The 21,972-nt window shown below is 38.6% G+C and overlaps 1 protein-coding gene across 4 annotated transcripts in view; it reads left to right on the forward strand.

The window, feature by feature from the left end:
* The window catches only part of EXTL3 (exostosin like glycosyltransferase 3), a 139,044-nt gene that overhangs the window by 89,576 nt on the left and 27,496 nt on the right, over nt 1-21,972 (forward strand). For all 4 annotated transcript variants that reach the window (XM_055346352.1, XM_055346354.1, XM_055346351.1 and 1 more), the window contains 2 exons: nt 5,443-5,541; nt 7,102-9,731. In XM_055346352.1, coding sequence (XP_055202327.1) covers nt 7,584-9,731 — 2,148 coding nt within the window. In that variant the 5' untranslated portion in view covers nt 5,443-5,541; nt 7,102-7,583. The remainder of the gene's footprint in view (nt 1-5,442; nt 5,542-7,101; nt 9,732-21,972) is intronic.

Consider the following 21,972-nt stretch of genomic DNA (forward strand, 5'->3'; position numbering starts at 1 on the left):
GATTATGTTTATTCCTGAGTATCTTATTATTTTTGATGCAATGATAAATGGGATTGTGTTCCTAATTTCTCTTTCTGCTGCTTGATTATTGGTGTATAGAAATGCAGCAGATTTCTCTTCATTTGTTTTGTATCCTGTGATTTTTACCGAATTCATCTATCAGTTCTTAGAGTTTTTTGGTAGAGTCTTTAGGTTTTTCTATGTAGAGTATCATGTCATCTGCAAATAGTGAATTTTACTTCTTCTTTACCAATTTGGTTGCCTTTTATTTTTTTATGTTGTCTGATTGCTGTAGCTAGGACTTCCAGTACTCTGTTGATAAAAGAGTACCACTCTGTTGGTAAGAGTGGACATCCTTGTCTTGTTCCTGACTTTAGAGGAAAAGCTCAGTTTTTCCCCATTGAATATGATATTCACTATGGGTTTTTTATATATGGCCTTTAATATGTGAAGTATGTTCCCCCTTAACCTACTTTATTGAGGAATTTTATCATTTATAGATGCTGTACTTTGTCAAATGTTTTCTCTGCATCTGTTGAGTTGATCATATGGTTTTTGTCTTTTCTCTTATTGATGTGATTGATATATGACATTGGTTGGTTTGTGGATATTGAACCACTCTTGCACACCAGGGTTAAATCCTACTTGATTGTGAAATTTTTTTAAATATATTTTTTGATTCTGTTTACTAATATTTTGTTGAAGATTTTTATATTGATGTTCATCAAAGATATTGGCCTGTAGTTCTTTTTTTTATATGTGTGGTGTCTTTAGTTGGGCTTGGTATCAGAGTAATGCTGGCCTCATACAATGATTTTGGAAGTTTTCTTTCCTCTTCTACTTTTTGGAATAGTTTGGGAAGAATGGGAATTAACTCTTCCTTAAATGTTTGGTAGAATTTGCCTGTGAAGCGGTCTGATCATGTACTTCCATTCTTTGAGCATTTTTTTTTTAAATGATTCAATCTCCTTACTGGCAATCGATTTATTCAGATTTTCTATTTCTTCCTATTTGGGTTTTGGTAGGCTATAGTTTTTAGGAATATATCCATTTCCTCTAGGTTGTCCCAGTTTGTTGGCATTAGTTTTTCATAATATTCTCATAATTGTATTTCTGTGGTGTTGGTTGTTTTTTCTCCTCAATGATTTGTAATTTTGAGTCCTTTCTCTTTGTTTTGTTTTTAAAATATTTGAGAGAGAGAGAGAGAGAGAGTAGGGAGAAGGGCAGAGGGAGAGAATTTGGTGAAGAATCTATGCTGAGCACAGAGCCTGTTATGGGGCTTGATCTCATAACCTTGAGATCATGACCTGAGCTGAAATCAAGAGCTCCTGGATGCTTCGAATGAACCAGGAAGACACCCTAGTTTTGTTTTTTGATGAGTCTGGCTAGAGGTTTATGAATTTTGTTGATCCTTTCAAAGAACCAGCTGGTGGTTTATAGATCTGTTCTACTGTTTTGTTTTAGTTTCTGTATCATTTATTTCTACTCTGATTTTTTTTTAATTTTTATTTATTTATGATAGTCACAGAGAGAGAGAGAGAGAGGCGCAGAGACATAGGCAGAGGGAGAAGCAGGCTCCATGCACCGGGAGCCCGACGTGGGATTCGATCCCGGGTCTCCAGGATCGCGCCCTGGGCCAAAGGCAGGCGCCAAACCGCTGCGCCACCCAGGGATCCCTCTACTCTGATATTTATTATTTCCTTCCATCTCCTGGGTTTGGGTTTTGTTTATTGTTCTTTTTTAGCTCCTTTAATTGTTTATTTGAGATTTTTCTTGCTTCTTGACGTAGGTCTGTATTGTTGTAAACTCCCCTCTTAGAACTCCTTTTGCTGCATCCCAAAGGTTTTGAGCCCTTGTGTTTTCATTTTTCATTTGTTTCCATGTGCTTTTTGCTTTCTTCTTTGGATTTTTGGTTGACGCATTCGTTGTTTATTAGCATGTTATATATCCTCCATGTATTTGTGGTCTTTCCAGATTTTGTATTGTATTACTATTGATTAGTTTTTTATGTTTGTTATTAACTTTTGTACATTTGGGTACTCTCAGCTTGGGTGGGTATTTACAATTGTTAGATCTTTTATTATTTCCATGATAAATATCTCTCCATTCCTTCACTTTCAGTCTGCAGGTGTCTTTAGGTCTTAAATGAGTCTCCTGTAAGCAGCATTTTGGTGGGTCTTGTTTTTTTATTCATTCTGTCACCTTATGTCTTTTGACTGGAGCATTTAATCCATTTACAGTCAAATTAATTATTGATAGGGACACCTGGTGGCTAAGTTGATTAAACTTCTAGCTCTTGATTTCAACTTAGGTCATGATCTCAGGGTTCTAGGATCCAGCTGCATTGGGCTCTGTGCACTGTGGGGAGCCGGCTTGAGGATTTTTCTCACTCTCTTGCACCACCCCCCTCCCCACCCTGATCCTGTGCACTGTGTGTATGCACTCACTCACTCTCTCTCAAATAAATTAAAAAAAAAAGTAATTACTGATAGATAGGTATTTATTGACACTTTAATCCTTGTTCTGTGGTTCCTTCTGTTTTTCTCTGATTCTTTTCTTTCTCTTTCATGGTTCATTACTTTTCTTTAGTGATATATTTTAATTCCTATATCTTTATTCTTTTCATGTCTATTAGTGGTTTTTGATTTGTGGTTACCATTAGGTTTATATATATAACATCTTCTGCATATGTCAGTGTATATTAAGTTGATGACCGTTAAAGTTTGAATTCATTCTTTACTCTTCCCCACGTTTTAGATAGATGGTGTCATACTTTATATCTTTTTGTGAGTTCCTTAACTGAATTTTTACAGAAATACTCATTTTTTTATTGCTTTTGTGTTTCTTACTTTCATACTATCACTTTGGATCTTTCCTTTCCATTCAAAAAATCTTTAATGTTTCTAGCAGGGCTGGTTTAGTGTCATGAACTCCTAATTTTTGTTTTTTTCCTGAGAAACTCTTTATCTTCCCTTCTATTCTGAATGATAGCTCTGCTGGATAGAATATTCTTGGCTGGATAGAGTATTCTTGGCTGGAGATTTTTCCCATTTAGTACTTAGAATATATCATGCCACTCCCTCTGGCTTTTGGAGTTTCTGCTAAAAAAAAATCTGATGATAGCCTTATGGAATTTTCCTTATGTAATTCTTCTTTTGCTGCTTTAAAATTTTTTTCTTTATCACAACCTTTTGCCATTTTATTTTAATTTTCTTTTTTTTAAAGATTTTATTTATTTATTCATGAGAGACAGAGAGAGAGAGAGAGAGGCAGAGACATGGGCAGAGGGATAAACAGGCTCCATGCAGGAAGCCTGAGGCGGGACTTGATTCTGGGGCTAGGATCATGCCCTGGGCTGAAGGCAGCGCTAAACTGCTGAGCCACCTGGGCCTTTTGCCATTTTAATTATAACATCTCTCGATGTGGATTGGCTTCTGTTGATTTTATTAGGGGTACTCTGTACTTCCTGGATCTGGATAGCTTTCCTTCCCCTGCTTAGGGAAGTTTTCAGCTATCATTTCTTCAAATAAATTTTCTGCCCCCTTTTCTCTCTCTTCTTCTTCTGGGATCCCTATGATACAAATGTGATTATATTTGATAGAGTCACTAAGTTCCCTGAGTCTATTCTCATTTTGTATAGTTTTTTTTTCTCTATTTTGTTCAGCTTGATTGCTTTCCATTATTCTGTCTTCTATGTCATTGATTTGTACCTTGCTTCTTCCAGCCTGCTGTTCATTCCACCAAGTGTGTTTCTTATTTCATTTATTGAGCCCTTTATCTCTGCTATGTTATTCCTGATCTCTGTGTTAATCGTCCCACTGGTGCTTTCCAGTCTTTTCTCAAGTCCAGTGAGTATATTTATGATCATTACTTTAAATTATCTATCAGGCATGTTACTTTTATCTGTTTCACTTATATCTCTGGCTGTGGCCTTCTCCGCACATTTCCTCTAAGACATACCTCTGTCTTCTCATTTTCTCTAAGTCTCTGTGCCTGTTTCTCTGTGTTAGGAAGGTCAGTTATGTCTCCTATTCTTGAGAGTAATGGCCTTATTTTTTTTAATTCTTTTTTTTAAATATATATTTTATCTATTCATGAGACACACACACACACACACACACAGAGAGAGAGAGAGAGAGAGAGAGAGAGAGAGAGAGAGAGGCAGAGACATAAGCAGAGGGAGAAGCCGGCTCTGTGCAGGGAGCCCAACGTGGGACTCGATCCCAGGTCTCCAGGATCGCACCCTGGGCTAAGGCGGCGCTAAACCTCTGGGCCACTGGGGCTGTCCAAGAATAATGGCCTTTTGAAGAACAGGTCCAGTAGTGCCCTGCAGTGCAGTGTCCCCATTCCCCAGGGTCTGGCACTTCAGAGATTGTCTCCATTGTGTGCTGCCTGCACTCTGCTGTTGTTTTCTGGTTACTTTATCCTTCAGGCGCATCATCTGCAAAGGCTGCCTTAGTTGTGAGCAGTGTTTGGTCTCCGGCCTGAATGTGATGAGTTTTTACTAGATGTTCTCTGGTCTGCTTGTGAAATGAGACCTGTTGCCACTGTTGCCTGAACTGAGGCCCTGCAAAACTCCCAGGTTGGGAAATGTGGTATGGGCAAGGGGTTGTTCCAGTCTTTTGGAGTAGGGGACCCACTGTGCTGGAATTGATGCAAGCTTGATTGGGAAGGGCAATTCCACTGGAGCTCTAGGGTGCGGTGGGGCTTGGTATAAGCAAGTTAGGCGGTGAGGTAGTGTGTTGGTTCCCGCAGGTGACCCTGTACTTATGCTGAGTGGTGAGGCAGGAGGTGGTGGTAACAGGCCAGTTTCTTCATTCCTGGAGAGGTGTCTCTGCAAACAGTGCTTCTCTGGGGCTCTCTCTTGGATGAACAAATAACTTCCCCACTGTGTGTCCCAGGTGCTCTTCAGATTGATGTTTCCACCCGGTATGTATATCCATATCTACAGGCTGTTTGCCCTGCCTTCTCTCCAACAACAGTCCCAGTGTTTTCTAGGCTCTCCCTAAGCCAAGCCTGTCATTTAAAATTCCAGGCTTTAAGCCCCATTGTTTGCAAGAACTCATGAAATTTGGCCCCCTAGCTTTCTGAGCCATTGCTATGGGAATATGTCTTCTGTGTGTGGGTGTTGGTCTGCCTCTTGCCCTTCTTCACCACTTGGCTCCCTGCCCACCGCAGTGGCTGGGATCTGGGCACCTTCTACCTTCGTCATGTGGTTTCTTCTCTGTCTTTAGTTGCAGAGTTGGTTCTTTGAATCTTCAGGTCAATTTCTGATATTGACCTAATTTGGTAGTTATCTACTTGTGTTCATGGGATGACAAGGTGAGCCTAGGGTTCTCCTACTCCCCTGGCATCTTCCCCCTTCAGTAAATATATTCTTTAATAGCACCTTTAGTATTGAGTATTTTTCTAATAGCATGTCACTTTTCTATTTTCTATCAGGAAAGCAAGCCCTGGATCTGGAGTTCACTATGTCAAGAAATTATATGCTGAAGTAAAATGCTGTATGAGTTGGAAAAAGGAAGAATCCAGAAACTTATGGTAAGGAAGGAATGAATCAACTGAATTTCCTTGATGCATTCTTTTACTTCCTCCACTTCCTTTTAAAGTTTGATTGCAAGGTGCAGAGAGTATTCTTTTGGAAACAGAGATTTTTAACATTTGATTTAGAAGGATAATGCTTTAGAAATATTGACTTATATTCTCTGGGATATTTGCTTAGCTGTTAATTATCCAAGGCTTGATCCACCAAATTTAAGGTTTTTTGTGATCAACAGATTGTTTTCTGTTGTCCTTATCTCTTGTTCTACTTAGTTAAGCCTTTTATTAACACTGGAAACTTTTCATATTTAAAGGAGAGAAGACTGTATCCAAACTAGTAATTTTACATCTCTCCCAAACACAGAAGCTAGAGAGAGGATTGAGCATCTGTGATGTGCTACCTACATTATACTGCCTTGTAGTAGTATCCTTGCTATTTGTTTATATCTTATGTCTTAGGTTAAAGAAGGTTCCATGAGGTCAAAGATTATTTTACATCCTCACTTCTTCCACAGTTACACTGAGCATGTCTTAGACATGTTAAAAGTATGGTAAATACTTATTGGAAGAAATGAATGAAAGAAATTGGAAGTATTCTTTGGCACAGAATATTAGGAATTCATTTCTAGATATTTGAGTTTGAGATGAAAGCAAGTGAAAAGCTTTTGTAGCCAGTAGTAGTAAAATTTGGTAAATGAACAGAAGTGGGACTATTTCAGGATTTATTAGCTAAAAGTACCCTCACATCCTCTGTCTTTTCTTGTGATAGCAACAAAATATATTGTTTCTGTCTCAGTACATGTCTTTCCTTTTTGGGAGATTAGGAAACTGAGGTATAAGGTTTGATAGCAAATCTGTCTCCAAAAAAGAAGAAATAATGCCCTTCATTTCTAAGTATAGTAGTCTTTCTAAAAGACCAAGTTACTATTTATATTTTAAGAAAGAGCACATGATGTCTGCTAGCAGAAGATAAATGAGAAGCAAACTGGGAAATACATTTTGTCTCTGGATTAGCGCGTCTACTACTGGGTAAAAATCAAGAGCTCTCTTCAACTCATTTCAACTCTGAGTATAAAACATTGAGCTTCTCAATTTTTTTTTTTTTTTTTTTTTTTTTTTTTTTTTTAGTAATTCAAAAGAAGACTCATCTTAGGAATAAACCTGGCTTTCAAGACTGGACAGGACAGTGTTTCTGTCCATCTAAAGATGCTACCTTAGTCTTGAATAAATTGTTACAGATATCTTTGCACTCTGTTGAATGTGACTGATTTTCATTTTATAGAGCTCTAATTCTGATCTGTAGGACGAAGGAGTATGTGTGTCTGTGTGTGTAAAATCTGAAGCTGTTTTTGGACACTTATCCATTTCTTATTAACCACAAGTAAAATATCCATACTGAACACAACCTAAACTGAACTTAAAATATTCTGTGAGACACACACCCAATGTTCCAACTGTTCCTTTGCCTTTTAAGATAGAAGCATTTTCTAGAAACTGAGGGAGTGTCGGGTTGTTGAACATAATCTTTTCATAACTGACACAGTTCTCTTTCTTTTGCAGGCCTGATTGTTGGCAATGACATCCATAAGAGTCTGGCATTTATTTCTGTTCTAACCAGTTACTTTATAACTGTGAAATAGTAACTATGCATATTTATTGGTCAGCAAAACCAAGGAACAAGAGCTATGGCAGTTGAAAAAGTCTGTCTGATTCCAGGTTATTTTTCCTGGATTTCATCATCAGAGACCTCCTCCTTTTCATCTCATCAACAATATGGTACCTTTTACCATTCGATAAAAAGTAAGGACATGTTCATTGGTCAGCAACCAGAACTTAAAATCTGCTGGAATAAGGTCAGAGACCATTTCAATTACAGCTGAAGAAAATGAAATTTCCATTTTATTCCGTGCCTTGTACAGGGAGCACACTAACTCTTAACGGAAAGGTGTGACTGAAAAGAGATTGAGTTTGTCTAGTAGAAACTCATGGTTATGGCGAGTGACCCAACGTGATTGGAGGGGGCAAAAGCCACACAGGAACTCATGACGGGCTATACCATGTTGCGGAATGGGGGAGTGGGGAATGGAGGTCAAACCTGTATGTTGCGGTGGTCCAACCGGATCCGACTCACATGGCTCAGTTTTACACTCTTCATTATTCTGGTTTTCTTTCCCCTAATTGCTCACTATTATCTCACCACTCTGGATGAGGCTGATGAGGCAGGCAAGCGGATTTTTGGCCCAAGGGCTGGTAATGAACTATGCGAGGTAAAGCATGTGCTGGATCTTTGCCGGATTCGTGAGTCTGTAAGTGAGGAGCTCTTGCAGCTGGAAGCCAAGCGACAGGAGCTGAACAGTGAAATTGCCAAGCTGAATCTGAAGATTGAAGCCTGTAAGAAGAGTATTGAGAATGCCAAGCAGGACCTGCTTCAGCTCAAGAATGTCATTAGCCAGACTGAGCATTCTTATAAAGAGCTGATGGCTCAAAATCAGCCCAAACTTTCTCTGCCTATCCGATTGCTTCCAGAGAAGGATGATGCTGGTCTTCCTCCCCCAAAGGTCATACGGGGATGCCGGCTGCACAATTGTTTTGATTATTCTCGCTGTCCTCTCACCTCTGGTTTTCCAGTCTATGTATATGACAGTGACCAGTTTGCCTTTGGCAGCTACCTGGATCCCTTGGTCAAGCAGGCTTTTCAGGCTACAGCACGAGCCAGCGTTTATGTTACAGAAAATGCGGACATTGCTTGCCTTTATGTGGTATTAGTGGGAGAAATACAGGAGCCAGTAGTGCTTCGGCCTGCTGAACTTGAGAAGCAGCTCTATTCTCTACCACATTGGCGGACAGATGGACACAACCATGTTATCATCAATCTATCACGGAAGTCAGATACACAGAACTTACTGTATAATGTCAGTACAGGCCGGGCCATGGTGGCTCAGTCTACTTTCTATGCTTCCCAGTACAGACCTGGCTTTGACTTGGTAGTATCACCACTAGTCCATGCCATGTCAGAGCCCAACTTCATGGAAATCCCACCACAGGTGCCAGTTAAGCGGAAGTATCTTTTCACCTTCCAGGGTGAGAAGATTGAATCACTGAGATCCAGCCTTCAGGAGGCCCGCTCTTTTGAAGAAGAAATGGAAGGTGACCCTCCAGCCGACTATGATGATCGTATCATTGCCACCTTAAAGGCTGTACAGGACAGCAAGCTAGATCAGGTCCTGGTAGAATTTACCTGCAAAAACCAACCTAAACCCAGTTTGCCTACTGAGTGGGCACTGTGCGGTGAGCGTGAGGACCGCTTAGAATTACTGAAGCTTTCCACCTTTGCTCTCATTATCACTCCTGGGGACCCTCACTTGGTTATTTCATCTGGCTGTGCAACTCGGCTCTTTGAAGCCCTGGAAGTTGGTGCTGTCCCTGTTGTGCTGGGGGAGCAAGTACAGCTTCCTTACCAGGACATGTTGCAGTGGAACGAGGCAGCCCTGGTGGTGCCCAAGCCACGTGTTACCGAGGTTCATTTTCTGTTACGAAGCCTCTCGGATAGTGATCTGCTGGCTATGAGGCGGCAAGGCCGCTTTCTCTGGGAGACTTACTTCTCAACTGCTGACAGTATTTTTAATACCGTGCTGGCTATGATTAGGACTCGCATACAGATCCCAGCTGCTCCCATCCGGGAAGAGGCAGCAGCTGAGATCCCCCATCGTTCAGGCAAGGCGGCGGGAACTGACCCTAACATGGCTGACAACGGGGACCTGGACCTGGGGCCAGTGGAAACGGAGCCGCCTTATGCCTCACCCAAATACCTCCGCAACTTTACTTTGACTGTCACTGATTTTTACCGCAGCTGGAACTCTGCACCAGGGCCTTTTCATCTGTTCCCCCACACACCCTTTGACCCTGTGTTGCCCTCAGAGGCCAAATTCTTGGGCTCAGGGACTGGATTTCGGCCTATTGGTGGTGGAGCTGGGGGTTCTGGCAAGGAGTTTCAGGCAGCACTTGGAGGCAATGTTCCTCGAGAGCAATTCACAGTGGTGATGTTGACTTATGAGCGGGAGGAAGTGCTTATGAACTCTTTAGAGAGACTGAATGGCCTCCCTTACCTGAACAAGGTAGTGGTGGTATGGAATTCTCCCAAGCTACCATCAGAGGACCTTCTGTGGCCCGACATTGGCGTCCCCATCATGGTAATAGAAAAAGAGCAGTTTGTTATACTGCATGAGATAGCATTTCACTCTCAATCCTTTTTCCAAATATATATATCTTTATAGATACACTTTTTTTTTTAACTATACAGATTTCCTTTTGCCATGGAATTTATGCTCACTTTTTTTTTGTCCTTTCTGGACTTGCCAGTTCCATCTCTGCTACTCACTTCATAAATCTCCTAAGACACTCCAGAACAGAAATCACTGTTGGCCTCACGAAGGTTTACAAAAGCTCTTCAGTTACCCTATTGATGTTTTTCCTGTCGTAATAAAGATGTTGATGAGAATGATGATGACAAAGTTAACACTTAGGAAGTACATATGACCCAGGCAATGTAATTTAGGATTTATAGAACGTTATTATGGTTTCTTCACTTTATAGCTAGGAAAACTGAGGCTTAAAGAGGTTAACTCTTTTGCCCAAGGTCATAATCATGATGAATCATAGATGAACTGAGCTTTAGTGTGTCTGATCCCAGAAGCTGCAGTTTTAATTACCTCCTAGATTTAGCAAGAAGACCCATTTCTTTATCAGGAGATTGTAGAAGTTTTTTGGAACAGTTGGGATTTGAAATATTCAGGAGTTGGAGATCCTGAACTTTTTCTATAGTCTCTTACACATTCTTTCTCATTTTTTACCTTATCTGTCATGATTTAGATGCTGTATTTTACAGGAAAAAATAATAATTATGCAGGATAGGGCTTTAGTTTTGAGTACTTTGTTTATCTACCTTCTGGCATAAATTTGGCAATCTAGAAGATTACCCATTTATCTTAAACGTGAGGCCTTTAGAACAAGTTGTAAGTGGCATAGATGCTTTCCAGAAAAAGGTAGCAAAGGCAGGCAAAAGTTCTGATGGGCTCTGCATTGCTAGAAGCTTGCCTAAGAAAATTAGTATAGTTTTTGGTATGAATTTGTTTAGAAGGGGAATGTTTGGGCTAGACTGGTTTTTATTTTTATTTTTTTTTAATTTTTTTTTAGACTGGTTTTTAAAATTATATCAGCAGGAAACTAATTCATGTGTAATATTTTCTGAGCAGCAGCATAATATAGTATGAATTTTGGAGTAATACAGACCTGCAGTTAAGTAATCATTTTGTGATCATTGATGACTTAATGAACTTCTCTGACTTATGGATTAAAGAGGAAAATAAAATAATATCAGTGATGAATCTAGAAAGGTACCTAATAATTGTTTGATTCCTTCTTATCCCTTCATGTCCAAGAAGGTGGAAGGCAGTATGGATATGCTGGCTAGGTTGTGGACAACTTCAAATCACTTCACTTGATAAAGGCTTCTAATGTCCTCTGCATAATTTCCTTTTGTGTCATAGCTGTTACTACTTACCTTCTGTAGAAATCTTTGTTCTAGAAAAATTTTGTTTAGAAAGAAATTTTCTTTCTCATTACTGCTGCTCCTTGCTTACTACTGCTGCTAGTCTTTTCTTGTATTTTATTTAATTAAATTTATAATCTGAGGCTCGTCGGACTAGGATTCTAGAAACTTTTGATCCCAGAATTTATCTTGTATATTAAAAAAAGTACTGTGAATGGAGAGATTTCTTTATAGATTTCTTTCCAAATAAATTTCACTTTTTTTTTAGTTACTTTTAAAATGTCATTGAAGTTAAACACACACATACACACACACACACTGAAGTTAAAAAAAAAAAAAGCATTTGTTCTATGGAAGGGGGATGCTGCTCACATAGAATAATAGAGCAGCCTTTCTTTTCCATTTTTCCTGAGTTTTCTTTGAATTTGATAGGGATGTAGAGAAGCTGATGCCACCCTGTTAACAATGACTGAAATTCGTTAGAGAACTTACCAGAACTAATCCTTTCTTTTAACTCTGGTGGGAAATAAGTAGTCCTCTTTGATTACTGGTCAGCTCATGGCAATTATACAATGCCTAATTGGTAAATGCCAGAAACTTTCCAAATGGGGAGCCATTCTGAATAGCTTGCTCATATTAGCGATAACAGTTTTTTTTTTTTAGCTCTTCTGAAAAAGAGGAAACAGTTTTAAGCTGAAGAATTCATTGTATTCTCTTAATATTTTGACTGTGCTTTCTATTTAAGAGGAGCAGGTTTTTTGGACCACAGTTGAATTCCTGACCTCTTTGGCATAGAGCCAACACTAGCAGGTATCAAGACGAGGAGGGATGGGCAGCTCTCTCCCCTGTGGAGAAATGGCACTATTATGGGATGTTATGGAGTAGTTTTCCTAACTGGGATGCAGACGTACCCCATCCATTATTTTATTATTAACAGCTCTTATAAAATTAGCAGTAAGGTGATTCCCAGGCAATCTTTCAGGGAAAATGATTTGAAATCAGCATATTTGAATCAACCCAGAACCCACATACCATTTCAGAAAATGATACGCCATGTATGATTCTCTGTGCTCAGGTTCTCATCTAAGCATTAGGCATAAATACTAAATATTTGTGGGCTATGAAATCTATTGAGCCCTAGGTTTTTTAATAGAAAGGGATTGTCTTAAGGGTGTCTCCTGGCACTTGTATATTAAAATTCCTCATTCTTGTCTATTAATTAGATAAAGGGGAAACTACATTGGATATGGCTTTAGAGTAAGTGTGACCTTTGTCGCCACCATCCTTGGATACTCTTGCCCCAAATGCTTTAATTCTCATTAGTTCGAATGGCATAGGGCCCGGGCAAGGTGATTGGACTCCAATCCAGATGGGGTATGGTGAAAGTGCCGCTAGATGAAGTAGCTATCTTGTCAGAATGGTGTAGGGCCCCTGAACAAAGGTGATGGGGGTGCTGACTGCTCTCTCTGTCTCTTGCCTGTTTTGTAAATAAGTTGAATCAGGTTCCTTAGCTCTGGGAGCATAACAACAAAGACTAATGGAAGTCAAGTGGAGAGTAATATTATGCCAAGGGATGTGAAAGCTAGTTCATTCCAAAAACAATGCAAAACTCATTGCATCTTAAAGATGTTCCTCTGTTTTCAAGTCTCTCTTGTTTCTGATGGCATGTCTGGTTTTCAGATTTTTTTTTCCCCCTGTATGGAATATGTTCTTTTTCTCTGGGTTCTTTCAAGACTTCTTCTTTATATTTGTTTTTTAGCAGTTTGAGTATAATATGCCTTGCCATGGTTTTCTTTGATTTGTATTCTGACTGGGGTTTGTTAAATCTGTCAAACTTTTTTCATCATATATTGAAAAATTTTTACTTCATTATTCTGATTTTTTTTTTCTGTTCCATTCTTTTTCTCCGCTCCTTGGGGGGCTCCATTATATGTATATTAGACACTTTGATTTTATCCCACAATTCTCAGTGTCTGTTCATTTTTTTAAACCTTTTTTTCTGGTACTTCAGTTTTGATCATTTCTCTTGTTTTATCATCAGGTTCACAGACTTTTGTATCATCTCTACAGTTAAGCTCATTCAGTGAATTTTAAGTTGAAAATATTGTATTTTCCAGTTCCAGAATATCCTTGTTTTTAAAATAATAGTTTCTGTTTCTCTGCTGAGATTTCCTTTTTTCTTTCCATTTTGAGTATACTTTATTTATAGTTATGATAGCTACTTTAACATCTTTGCTGATTCCAACATATAGGTCACTTGGTGGATTTGTTTGAATTGATTTTCTTTTTTCTTGAGAGTCACATTTTTTTGGTCCTTGGTACATCACACAGTTTTGTACAGTGTGAGTGTTATATTGTGAAGACCATGGATTTTGTTTTGTTTCTTTGAAAGGTATTGATATCTTAGTTTTTGCAAGCAATTTATTCAGTTGGACTCAAACTGCAAGTTCTGTCTCTTGAGCAGCAACTCAAAGTTTAGCTCAGTCTTTTTATCTTTTGTTGGTCTGCTTACAGACAGCACCAAGCATACCCACATGGTTTAGAGGTGGGTCAGAGGCTGGGTAGTTATACAAAGAACTTGCAACTCCCTCTATCTGGCTTTCTCTTTTCTGGAATTTCCTATCTTTCGAAGGGTTGTTTTTGCCCCAGACTCTTTCCTCTTGTTCTTCAGGCCAGAAAGACATGGATGTTGTATGTGAGTTTAGCTGTTCTGCATGATGTTGACTCTGGCCTGTTGTCTGGGTAAAAGCAACTGTGATTCTACTCATGTTGTTAATTCCTTCCCAAATTTCAGCTCCTCTCTGTAATTTGCCACCTTCTGCTCACTGTCCAGGGCCTTCAGGTAATTGCTTTTTTGGTAATTTTGTCCAGAGTTTATAGTTACCATATACAGGAAGTTTGGATCTGGTAGGAGCTTATTTGGCCATCCTGAAAGCAGAAACCTCCATGTAATCTCTTTTTGATACATAGTCCACCCCAAATTTTGGTTCGAGTTATTAACTTCATTCTAACCAATTAACACATCGTCCTTACTCTGTTATGTATTCTGGAAGATAGTAATAAATAGGTTGGCTTTATTTGGAGCACTCTGGAAGTAAGAACACCAAAACTTGTCCTTATGGAGTTTGAAAACTTGGGTTGTTATGAAGGAGGACATGTTTCAGTTATTAACAGTGTCTTGCTCACTCAAAACACCACTCATCTTCACACTGCATACTTACTCATTTCTCAGACAGTCTTGTGGGCAGCCAGTTCCCCAATTCTAATGCTCTTTTCCATAAAAGCTACAGTTAATTTACATAGAGTGCCTAGGAAGGCCTCTTTGAAGAGGTGACATTTGAGCAGAAGCTTGAATGAAGTAAGGGAATGGGCCACGTAAATTCTGGAGGAATAAACGGGGAATGGCAGATGCAAGAAGCTTGTTATGTTCAAGACACGGCAAGAGTGCCCTTTGTATCTGGGTGTTTGAGGAGAGCATTTGAAGGCAGGTTGGAGAAAGCAGAAGTCAGCACATGTAGGACGATATAGGGCCATAATAAGGATCCTAGATTTTATTTTACTTTATTTTATTTTATTTTATTTATTTTATTTTATTTTATTTTATTGTATTTTATTTTATTGTATTTTATTATTTTATTTTAATTTAATTTTTTTAAAATTTTTATTTATTTATGATAGTCACACACACAGAGAGAGAGGCAGAGACATAGGCAGAGGGAGAAGCAGGCTCCATGCACCGGGAGCCCGACGTGGGACTTGATCCCGGGTCTCCTGGATCGCGCCCTGGGCCAAAGGCAGGCGCTAAACCACTGCGCCACCCAAGGATCCCCTAGATTTTATTTTAGATGTGTTAGGATGCTGTTGGAGGGTTTTGAGCAAGGAGTAATAGGATATGTGTGGGGGAAAAGAGCAGAATAAACAGTTCAAAGGCTATTTATTGTTGCGGTAGCCTAGCGGAGGGGTGTTCGCAGCTTGGACCGGGGCACTAGTGGTGGAGAGGGTAAACAGCATATCACATCTCCCTTGTAGACTCCAAGGTCTCTGTGGAAGTGGTAAGGCAAAAATGCGCCCATTTTTCCAAATGAAAACTATATAAAGAGATAAGAGATTATTTTTCACTGCCCCTTCTCCTTCCTTCTCAGCCCTTGGTATTAGAATTGAAAAAGGAGGATTTTATTTTGGGAACCTGATGTCATGCCACGGTGGTTATTGTCATGTCAGTCGTCATGCTGGTAGTCAACTAGGAAAAAAAAGACTGGAAGAGAATTCAGTGTTATTTAATATTCAGGATTGGGTCTCTGCCAGTCAGGCTGTTAAAGGCTTTACTTCTGGCTAGACCTCAGGCAACGGTAGAGATAATTCCAAAAGCTATTCCTTAGAAAGTTGATACACTTTATTTTTATCCATGTGCATTCTCCTTTAAAAAATACTACTTGAATATATCAGATGATAATTTCCTAAAATTGTGATTTTGAAGCACAACTAACAGGAAAAAATTTGTCCAGCTTTTCCAGGTCCAAGATTAAAGTCTGGTAGACTTCATTCGGTATTGGCGTATCTGGGCTTGGTTTTTGTTTTTTTGACATTTTATTTAGTAATTTTATAGCTATGGCTTTCTTTTTTCCATTCGAAAAGGGGCTGCATGACTGTAAAGGAGAATTCTATAAAACAAAGCTACCAGAAATTAGAAAATAATAGAAAAAAATTATAAATGTGTAACATAAAGCAATTGCTGAAAAGTCATGTTGCATAAATGATTTCCTAATTGCTACAGATCAGTTCTTTAGGTAATATCTCCCCTTCTTAGTCTATATGTACTCTTCTTATTAATTCAAAGTAAAGAATCTGAGACTGAAATTTTATTGCTTTAGGTCACTTTAATTAATATTGAAATTAGAACTTAGGACTTCTGACCATGGTCAGAACATATTTTTCTTTTTTACCAAATCTAAATTTCTTGAATAAGGCTCAGTATATATATATATATATATATAATCACAAAATATATATATATATAATCACAAAATAAAACCACAAAATAAAATAGGAAGAGATTGTATTAATTTTATGTGATAATAAGTGTTAACAATTTTTGAGCATTTTCTGTGTGCTAGGTCAGCACTGTGTTGTGTTCTTCATGTGCATTCTCTCATTTGATGGTGAACCTCTAACTATGCAATTTTACCTACAGTTTCATAGGGATCACGTGTAACTTTTTGTCTTCTATTAGTTAAAATAGACTTATAACCTAAAATATATTATTTTTTTAATACTGCATAGACCCAAATTTAAAGTTAGTTATAAATAGAAAATGTATATAACACAATTCATTGTGTTAACTTTCCTATTCTTTTCCCTTACTTTTGTGCATTTCCTTTTTGTCCCTACCACTTAGTGTTTACTGAACGAGTCCCTTGAAAAATCAAGATATCTTAATACTACTTGACCTTTCTCTGTTGATCACCATCACCTCAAGCTCTGTTTCACATGGGTTCTCACAGTGAGGTACATATGACTGTGTGCTTCCTTTTGGACTCATTTTCTTGATTCCCAAGCTCTATGATGGGGTTTCTTTTTTTAAGTTCTAGGAAAGGGGAGGATGGAAGACAAAAGTGAGTTTACCTAGTTGTCTGTATGATAAGGAGAGGAAATATAGTTTAGACCTTTTTGGTTAGAGATTAAGATAGAAGATTTTATTTAGAAGTGACTTGACATAAAGTTTATTTTCAGAAATGTATTCATTACAGAAGTGTATTACACATGTGTATGTTTTGGGGCTGGAGACTGTTGGCTTTGGTTGGGCAAAATTTGATCTTAAAAGAGAAAAAGGAGGGGCACCTGGGTGGTTCAGTTGTTTAAGCCTCCCAACTCTTGATTTTGGCTCAGGTCATGATCTCAGGATTGTGAGATTGAGCCCCACCATTGGGCTCCATGCTGGGTTTGAAACCTGCTTGGGATTCTCTCTCTCCCTCTCTTTAAAAAAAATAGAAAAGAAAAAGAGAAAGGATAACATTAAAAATGTATTTAAACTGCTGAATTTAGTCGGTGGCATTATGTGTTTTTATGGTGCTTTATATTTTCCACATACATTTTCTTTTTAAAAATTTTTTTTTCTTTTTAAAAATTTAAAAAAGATTTATTTATTTGAGAGAGAAGGAGTGAGCACGTGTGCACATGTTCTTGTGAACCAGGGGAGGGGCATAGGCATAGGGAGAGAGAGAATCTCAAGCAGACTCCCTGCTCAGCATGGAGCCTGATGTGGGACTCCATCACATGATCCTGAGATCATCACCTGCATCGAAATCAAAAGCTGACCACTTAACTGACTGAGCCACCCAGCAGCCCCTCCACATACATTTTCTAATTTTATTACTTCTCAGGTATATTTTACCTTCTTGTGTGTTGTTGGTCTACTGTATGACTTGGGTTAATTCACTTAATCTCTTCATGCCCTATTTTTCTTGCTTACTGACTTCAGAGACCTGCCAGTGGCTAGTCATGAGCTGCTTTTATAAAAGATTCCATATTTAAGTACTTCTTTTTGAATCCAAATTCATCCTGCTATACTTAAGCAACTATCACTTACTAATGGTTGAAATATTTTATTGTTCCTTATTAATAGCAACTACTTACATTTCCATCCCTTAGATATTAAGAGATATTTGCTTACTATTAATTGGGCACCAAGTTTATCATGATAACTAATTAAATATTTATTTAAATTGATACTTTCCTAATTAATCTGGATTTGCTGATTCTACCTGGATTTAAAAGCCAAATGCCTTGTTAGCATGCTAGGAGAAAGGATCCCATTAGAATAGTAGCTCTTTATCATTCATAAATTCTAGAATTTCTCAAGAACCAACTCGAATGTTACCTGAGGTTACTAATTATTTTTTGATCATGCATACACTTGCATACATTTGCATATGGTGGGGTTCTAAGCCATGACTGCTGTACTGTTCCATTGCAATGGGAAGAGAGGTGCAATGAGTAAAAGTCAAGGTTTTTATGAATGATGGTAAATGGGAGAACTAGTGAAGCATTTAAAAAAAATTTTTTTTATTGGAGTGCAATCTCCAACATACAGCCTATCACTCGGTGCTCATCCCGTCCAGTGCCCCCCCCCAGTGCCTGTCACCCAGTCACACCATCCCCCTGCCCACCTCCCCTTCTACTACCCTTTGTTCGTTTCCCAGAGTTAGGTGTCTCTCATGTTCTGTCACCCTCTCTGATATTTCCCACTCATTTTCTCTCCTTTCCCCTTTATTCCCTTTCACTATTTTTTATATTCCCCAAATGAATGAGACCATATAATGTATGTGAAACAAGAAAAATGAATATTAGTGAGTGCTGCTCCTGACTTGATTGATAGTTGTAGGTTGGAGGATAGTTTTGCTGTAGAAAACTAGATTAAATATTAGGTTTCAGTATATAGAATGTTATAGTTTTGATATATAAATTATCAAGTCTTTATTCTATATTCTGAAAATAGAATCGACAGGGCTAAATTAGGGCTTATTTCCTAGTCATTTGTTCATTCATTCATTTATAAAATGTTTGTTGAATGCCTACTGTATGCCAGGGTCTATATATTATGGTCAAGGTCATAACCAGTAATTCACTCAGTAACACGAAGATCAGTCTTCATGTTTACAGGATACTAGGGTATAATCATATGGCATGAATAAATACACGTTATTGTGGAAGAAGTTTTTTTTAATTTGAAAAACAAAACAACATCAACAAAAATGAGAATATTTCCTAAACAAGGCTTACCACTCTGGATGACTCATTTCTTTCATGTTCAACCTGCCATTTCTCAAACTCTTAAAGGCCAGTGCTGATCTGCAGGTCTGCATTACAAATATTTAAGTTTTTTTGCCCTTATGATTTTGGTGCCAGAATGATAATGGTTGGTTTGCTGTGCTTGTGTCTAGCCATTAAACACTATAGCTTTGAGGTAAAACTGTTAGAAGAGAGCTTTTACTCTTCCCTTCTTTAATTTTAGTCTATATGTGCAGGGTTTATAATTGTAGGAGTTTCTTTTTGGTTATGAGGAAAGGTGATTTTTCTTCAATAACAAACTACATTTATTCTTTGAAGTTTGCTGTACTGTCTTCTGATCATTGACTCTAAATCAGTGTGTCTCAGCAGTGGCCCTAATGACATTTAGGGCTGGATGATTTTTTGTTGTGGGGGTTGTCTTATACTTTGTAGGATTTAGCAGCATCCCTGGCCTCTGCTCACTAGGCATGAGTAGCTTGCCCCCTTCCACCACCATTTGTGATAACCAAAAATGTACACAGACATTGTTTTAAGTGTTTCTTGGTGGGCAAAATCACTCAGAGTTGAGAATCACTGCTGTAAATTCTTTTTTATTTATTTTTTATTTTTTTTAATTTTTTAAAATTTATTTATGATAGTCACACACACACACACACACACACACACAGAGAGAGAGAGAGAGAGAGAGAGAGGCAGAGACACAGGCAGAGGGAGAAGCAGGCTCCATGCACCAGGAGCCCGACGTGGGATTCGATTCCGGGTCTCCAGGATCGCGCCCTGGGCCAAAGGCAGTCGCTAAACCGCTGCGCCACCCAGGGATCCCACTGCTGTAAATTCTTAAAGCAGATTTATTGACCACAGTTGTTTGTGAGCTAACCAGAAATAAGCTGCTGCAATTCATAATGTTGTGTTTCTGTGAATCCTGAAATATTTTCTTTTATTCTGATGACTATTGTATCAGTTCCCTAAACCTGAAAATCGTGCTGCGATTCAGCCCAGAGGAATTTTACTGGGATGAGCAGAGGCAGTATGTGTACTGCATTTCTGGAATCCATAATAGTTGTTGTTGTTCCTTCTTTTTTTTTTTTTTTTAAGATTTTATTTATCTGGAAGAGAGAGAGGGAGACTGAGCATGAGAGAGAGAGAGAGCACCAGTAGGGAGAGATAGAGAAGTAGGCTCCCCACTGATTAGGGAGCCTGATTAGGGAGCCTGACGTGGAGCTCAATCCCAGGATTTGGAATCATGACCTAAGCCAAAGGCAGATGCATAATCTATTGAACCACCCAGGTGCCCCCATAGTAGTTGTTCTTAATGGACTTGACTCTTAATTGACTTTAATAAACTTGCTAAAAAAAAATGGATGTGAAATCTAGGCTAAAACACATTTGGTATTAGATCTTCAGTTCTAAGTCTTCCAAAGAACGGAAGCAGGTCCTCTTGATTTGATTTACTTTGTAAATTGGATAAAAATTTTGGAAATGTTTGTGGCCTTAGATCACAACTATTTTAGTTTTTGTTGTTACCTCTTGTGTTTAGAGTAGGTTAGGTTGTTTATAAGATTGTCAAGTTTGGATGATAAGCAAGTTCCATTTCTCCACACAACACGGTGCTGTATTCACTTAGCAGAAAGGGTGCTTGCTTATCTTTGAACAACAAGGAAGTGGTGGAGTTGGAATTTGAATTTAGGCTTTTCTGATTGACTCCAAAGCCTTGCTTTTTCCTCTACCAACCCTCTCAAAATTTAGTGTGCATAGGAATCATCTGGGGAATTTTGCAGGTTCTGACGTGGTAGGTTTCGGGTAGGCCTGCACTTTTAAGAGAGTTCTAAGTGTGGCCCATGTTGCTAGTATTTGGCTCACACTTTGAGTACTAAAGCTCCATGCTGTGTTCCTGGATTACTAATTTTGCTGTAGATAATCCTCCTGGTGTCTAACCTGCAAAACTGTTAATCTACAACTGAGTATTCAAGAACTGGATTTTTCAGTTATTTCTTCTTCATTTTAAGCTATGTGTATTCATTGCTAGAGTTGAGCGAGGAGCTTTGTTCACCTGAACTGACAGAAATGCAGTTCTGTATTAAGTGAATGCTAGGCGTGTTAGGGAAGTGAAATGAAGTACCAAGGTTGTTTGTTGGGTATGGCTGAGCAAACAGCTGCCATAGTTCCATTAATTGTAAAGTGGACATTATTAACATTTTAACATCTCTGAAATTGGGTGCATCTTAAGATACATGGCATTTTATGGTTGCTGAGGTTGGCATTTGGCTTCTGCTACTTCTGGCCACTTTCCTGCTCCCTGGGGATGGAGCCCAGCAGCTGCTATGGTGAGTATTTGATCATCTCTTCTTCCTTGCTCTTCTTTTCCCCCTGACCCAGACCTCAGTGCTTTGTTCTGTACCTGCTGAATCTGGGTTTGGGAGACCTAAGCTTTAAGCCCAGGGATTTTTTTATACTGGTCAAACATGCTTCAGGGCAAGGTGAATTTCCATGTCTGTCACTGATATCTGTTCTCTGTAATAGCAAATCTGTTACATATCCTTTCTTGTCTTGGGAGAAACTCCTCTGTGGCTGAGCAGAGTCTTAAAAAGGTCTCTAATAAAGTGAACATTCTAAGTGATAAACTATTTCATGTGCTTATTGGGCAGCATTTTTCTTTCTTGATGGTACACAATGCATTTTCCATAGGGCTCTGGTTTGATGAGATTTCTAAATTTAATATAAGTTTAGCAGAAAAAAGACTGCTTTAGAGTTAGAAGGCACAAGTTGGTGTCTGGCTCTGCCATTTGGCCGTGTACAAGATAAGAGTTGGACTCCACGGTTCTTTGAGCTCTGAAGTAATTGGATTCTAAGTGTGTTAGAATGAATTAATTGAAGTATGTGGACTCTAAAAACATAGAAGTGATTCATTTTGAAGAGGGAGAAGTGACAGGTGTGTGAGCTAGGTCTCTAGGGAGAGTAATTCTGATAGAAAAATAGTAGAAAAAATATTTTAAGCTGAAGAGCCAATATTTGTGAGGCCATAGGAGTACCTTTGAAACCATTCGTAGACTTTCAGACCCTGCACGTAATTCCATTCTTCAAGCGAGGTAGAGCTT

Source organism: Nyctereutes procyonoides, unplaced genomic scaffold (assembly GCF_905146905.1).
Source record: "Nyctereutes procyonoides isolate TBG_1078 unplaced genomic scaffold, NYPRO_anot_genome, whole genome shotgun sequence".
NCBI lineage: Eukaryota > Metazoa > Chordata > Mammalia > Carnivora > Canidae > Nyctereutes > Nyctereutes procyonoides.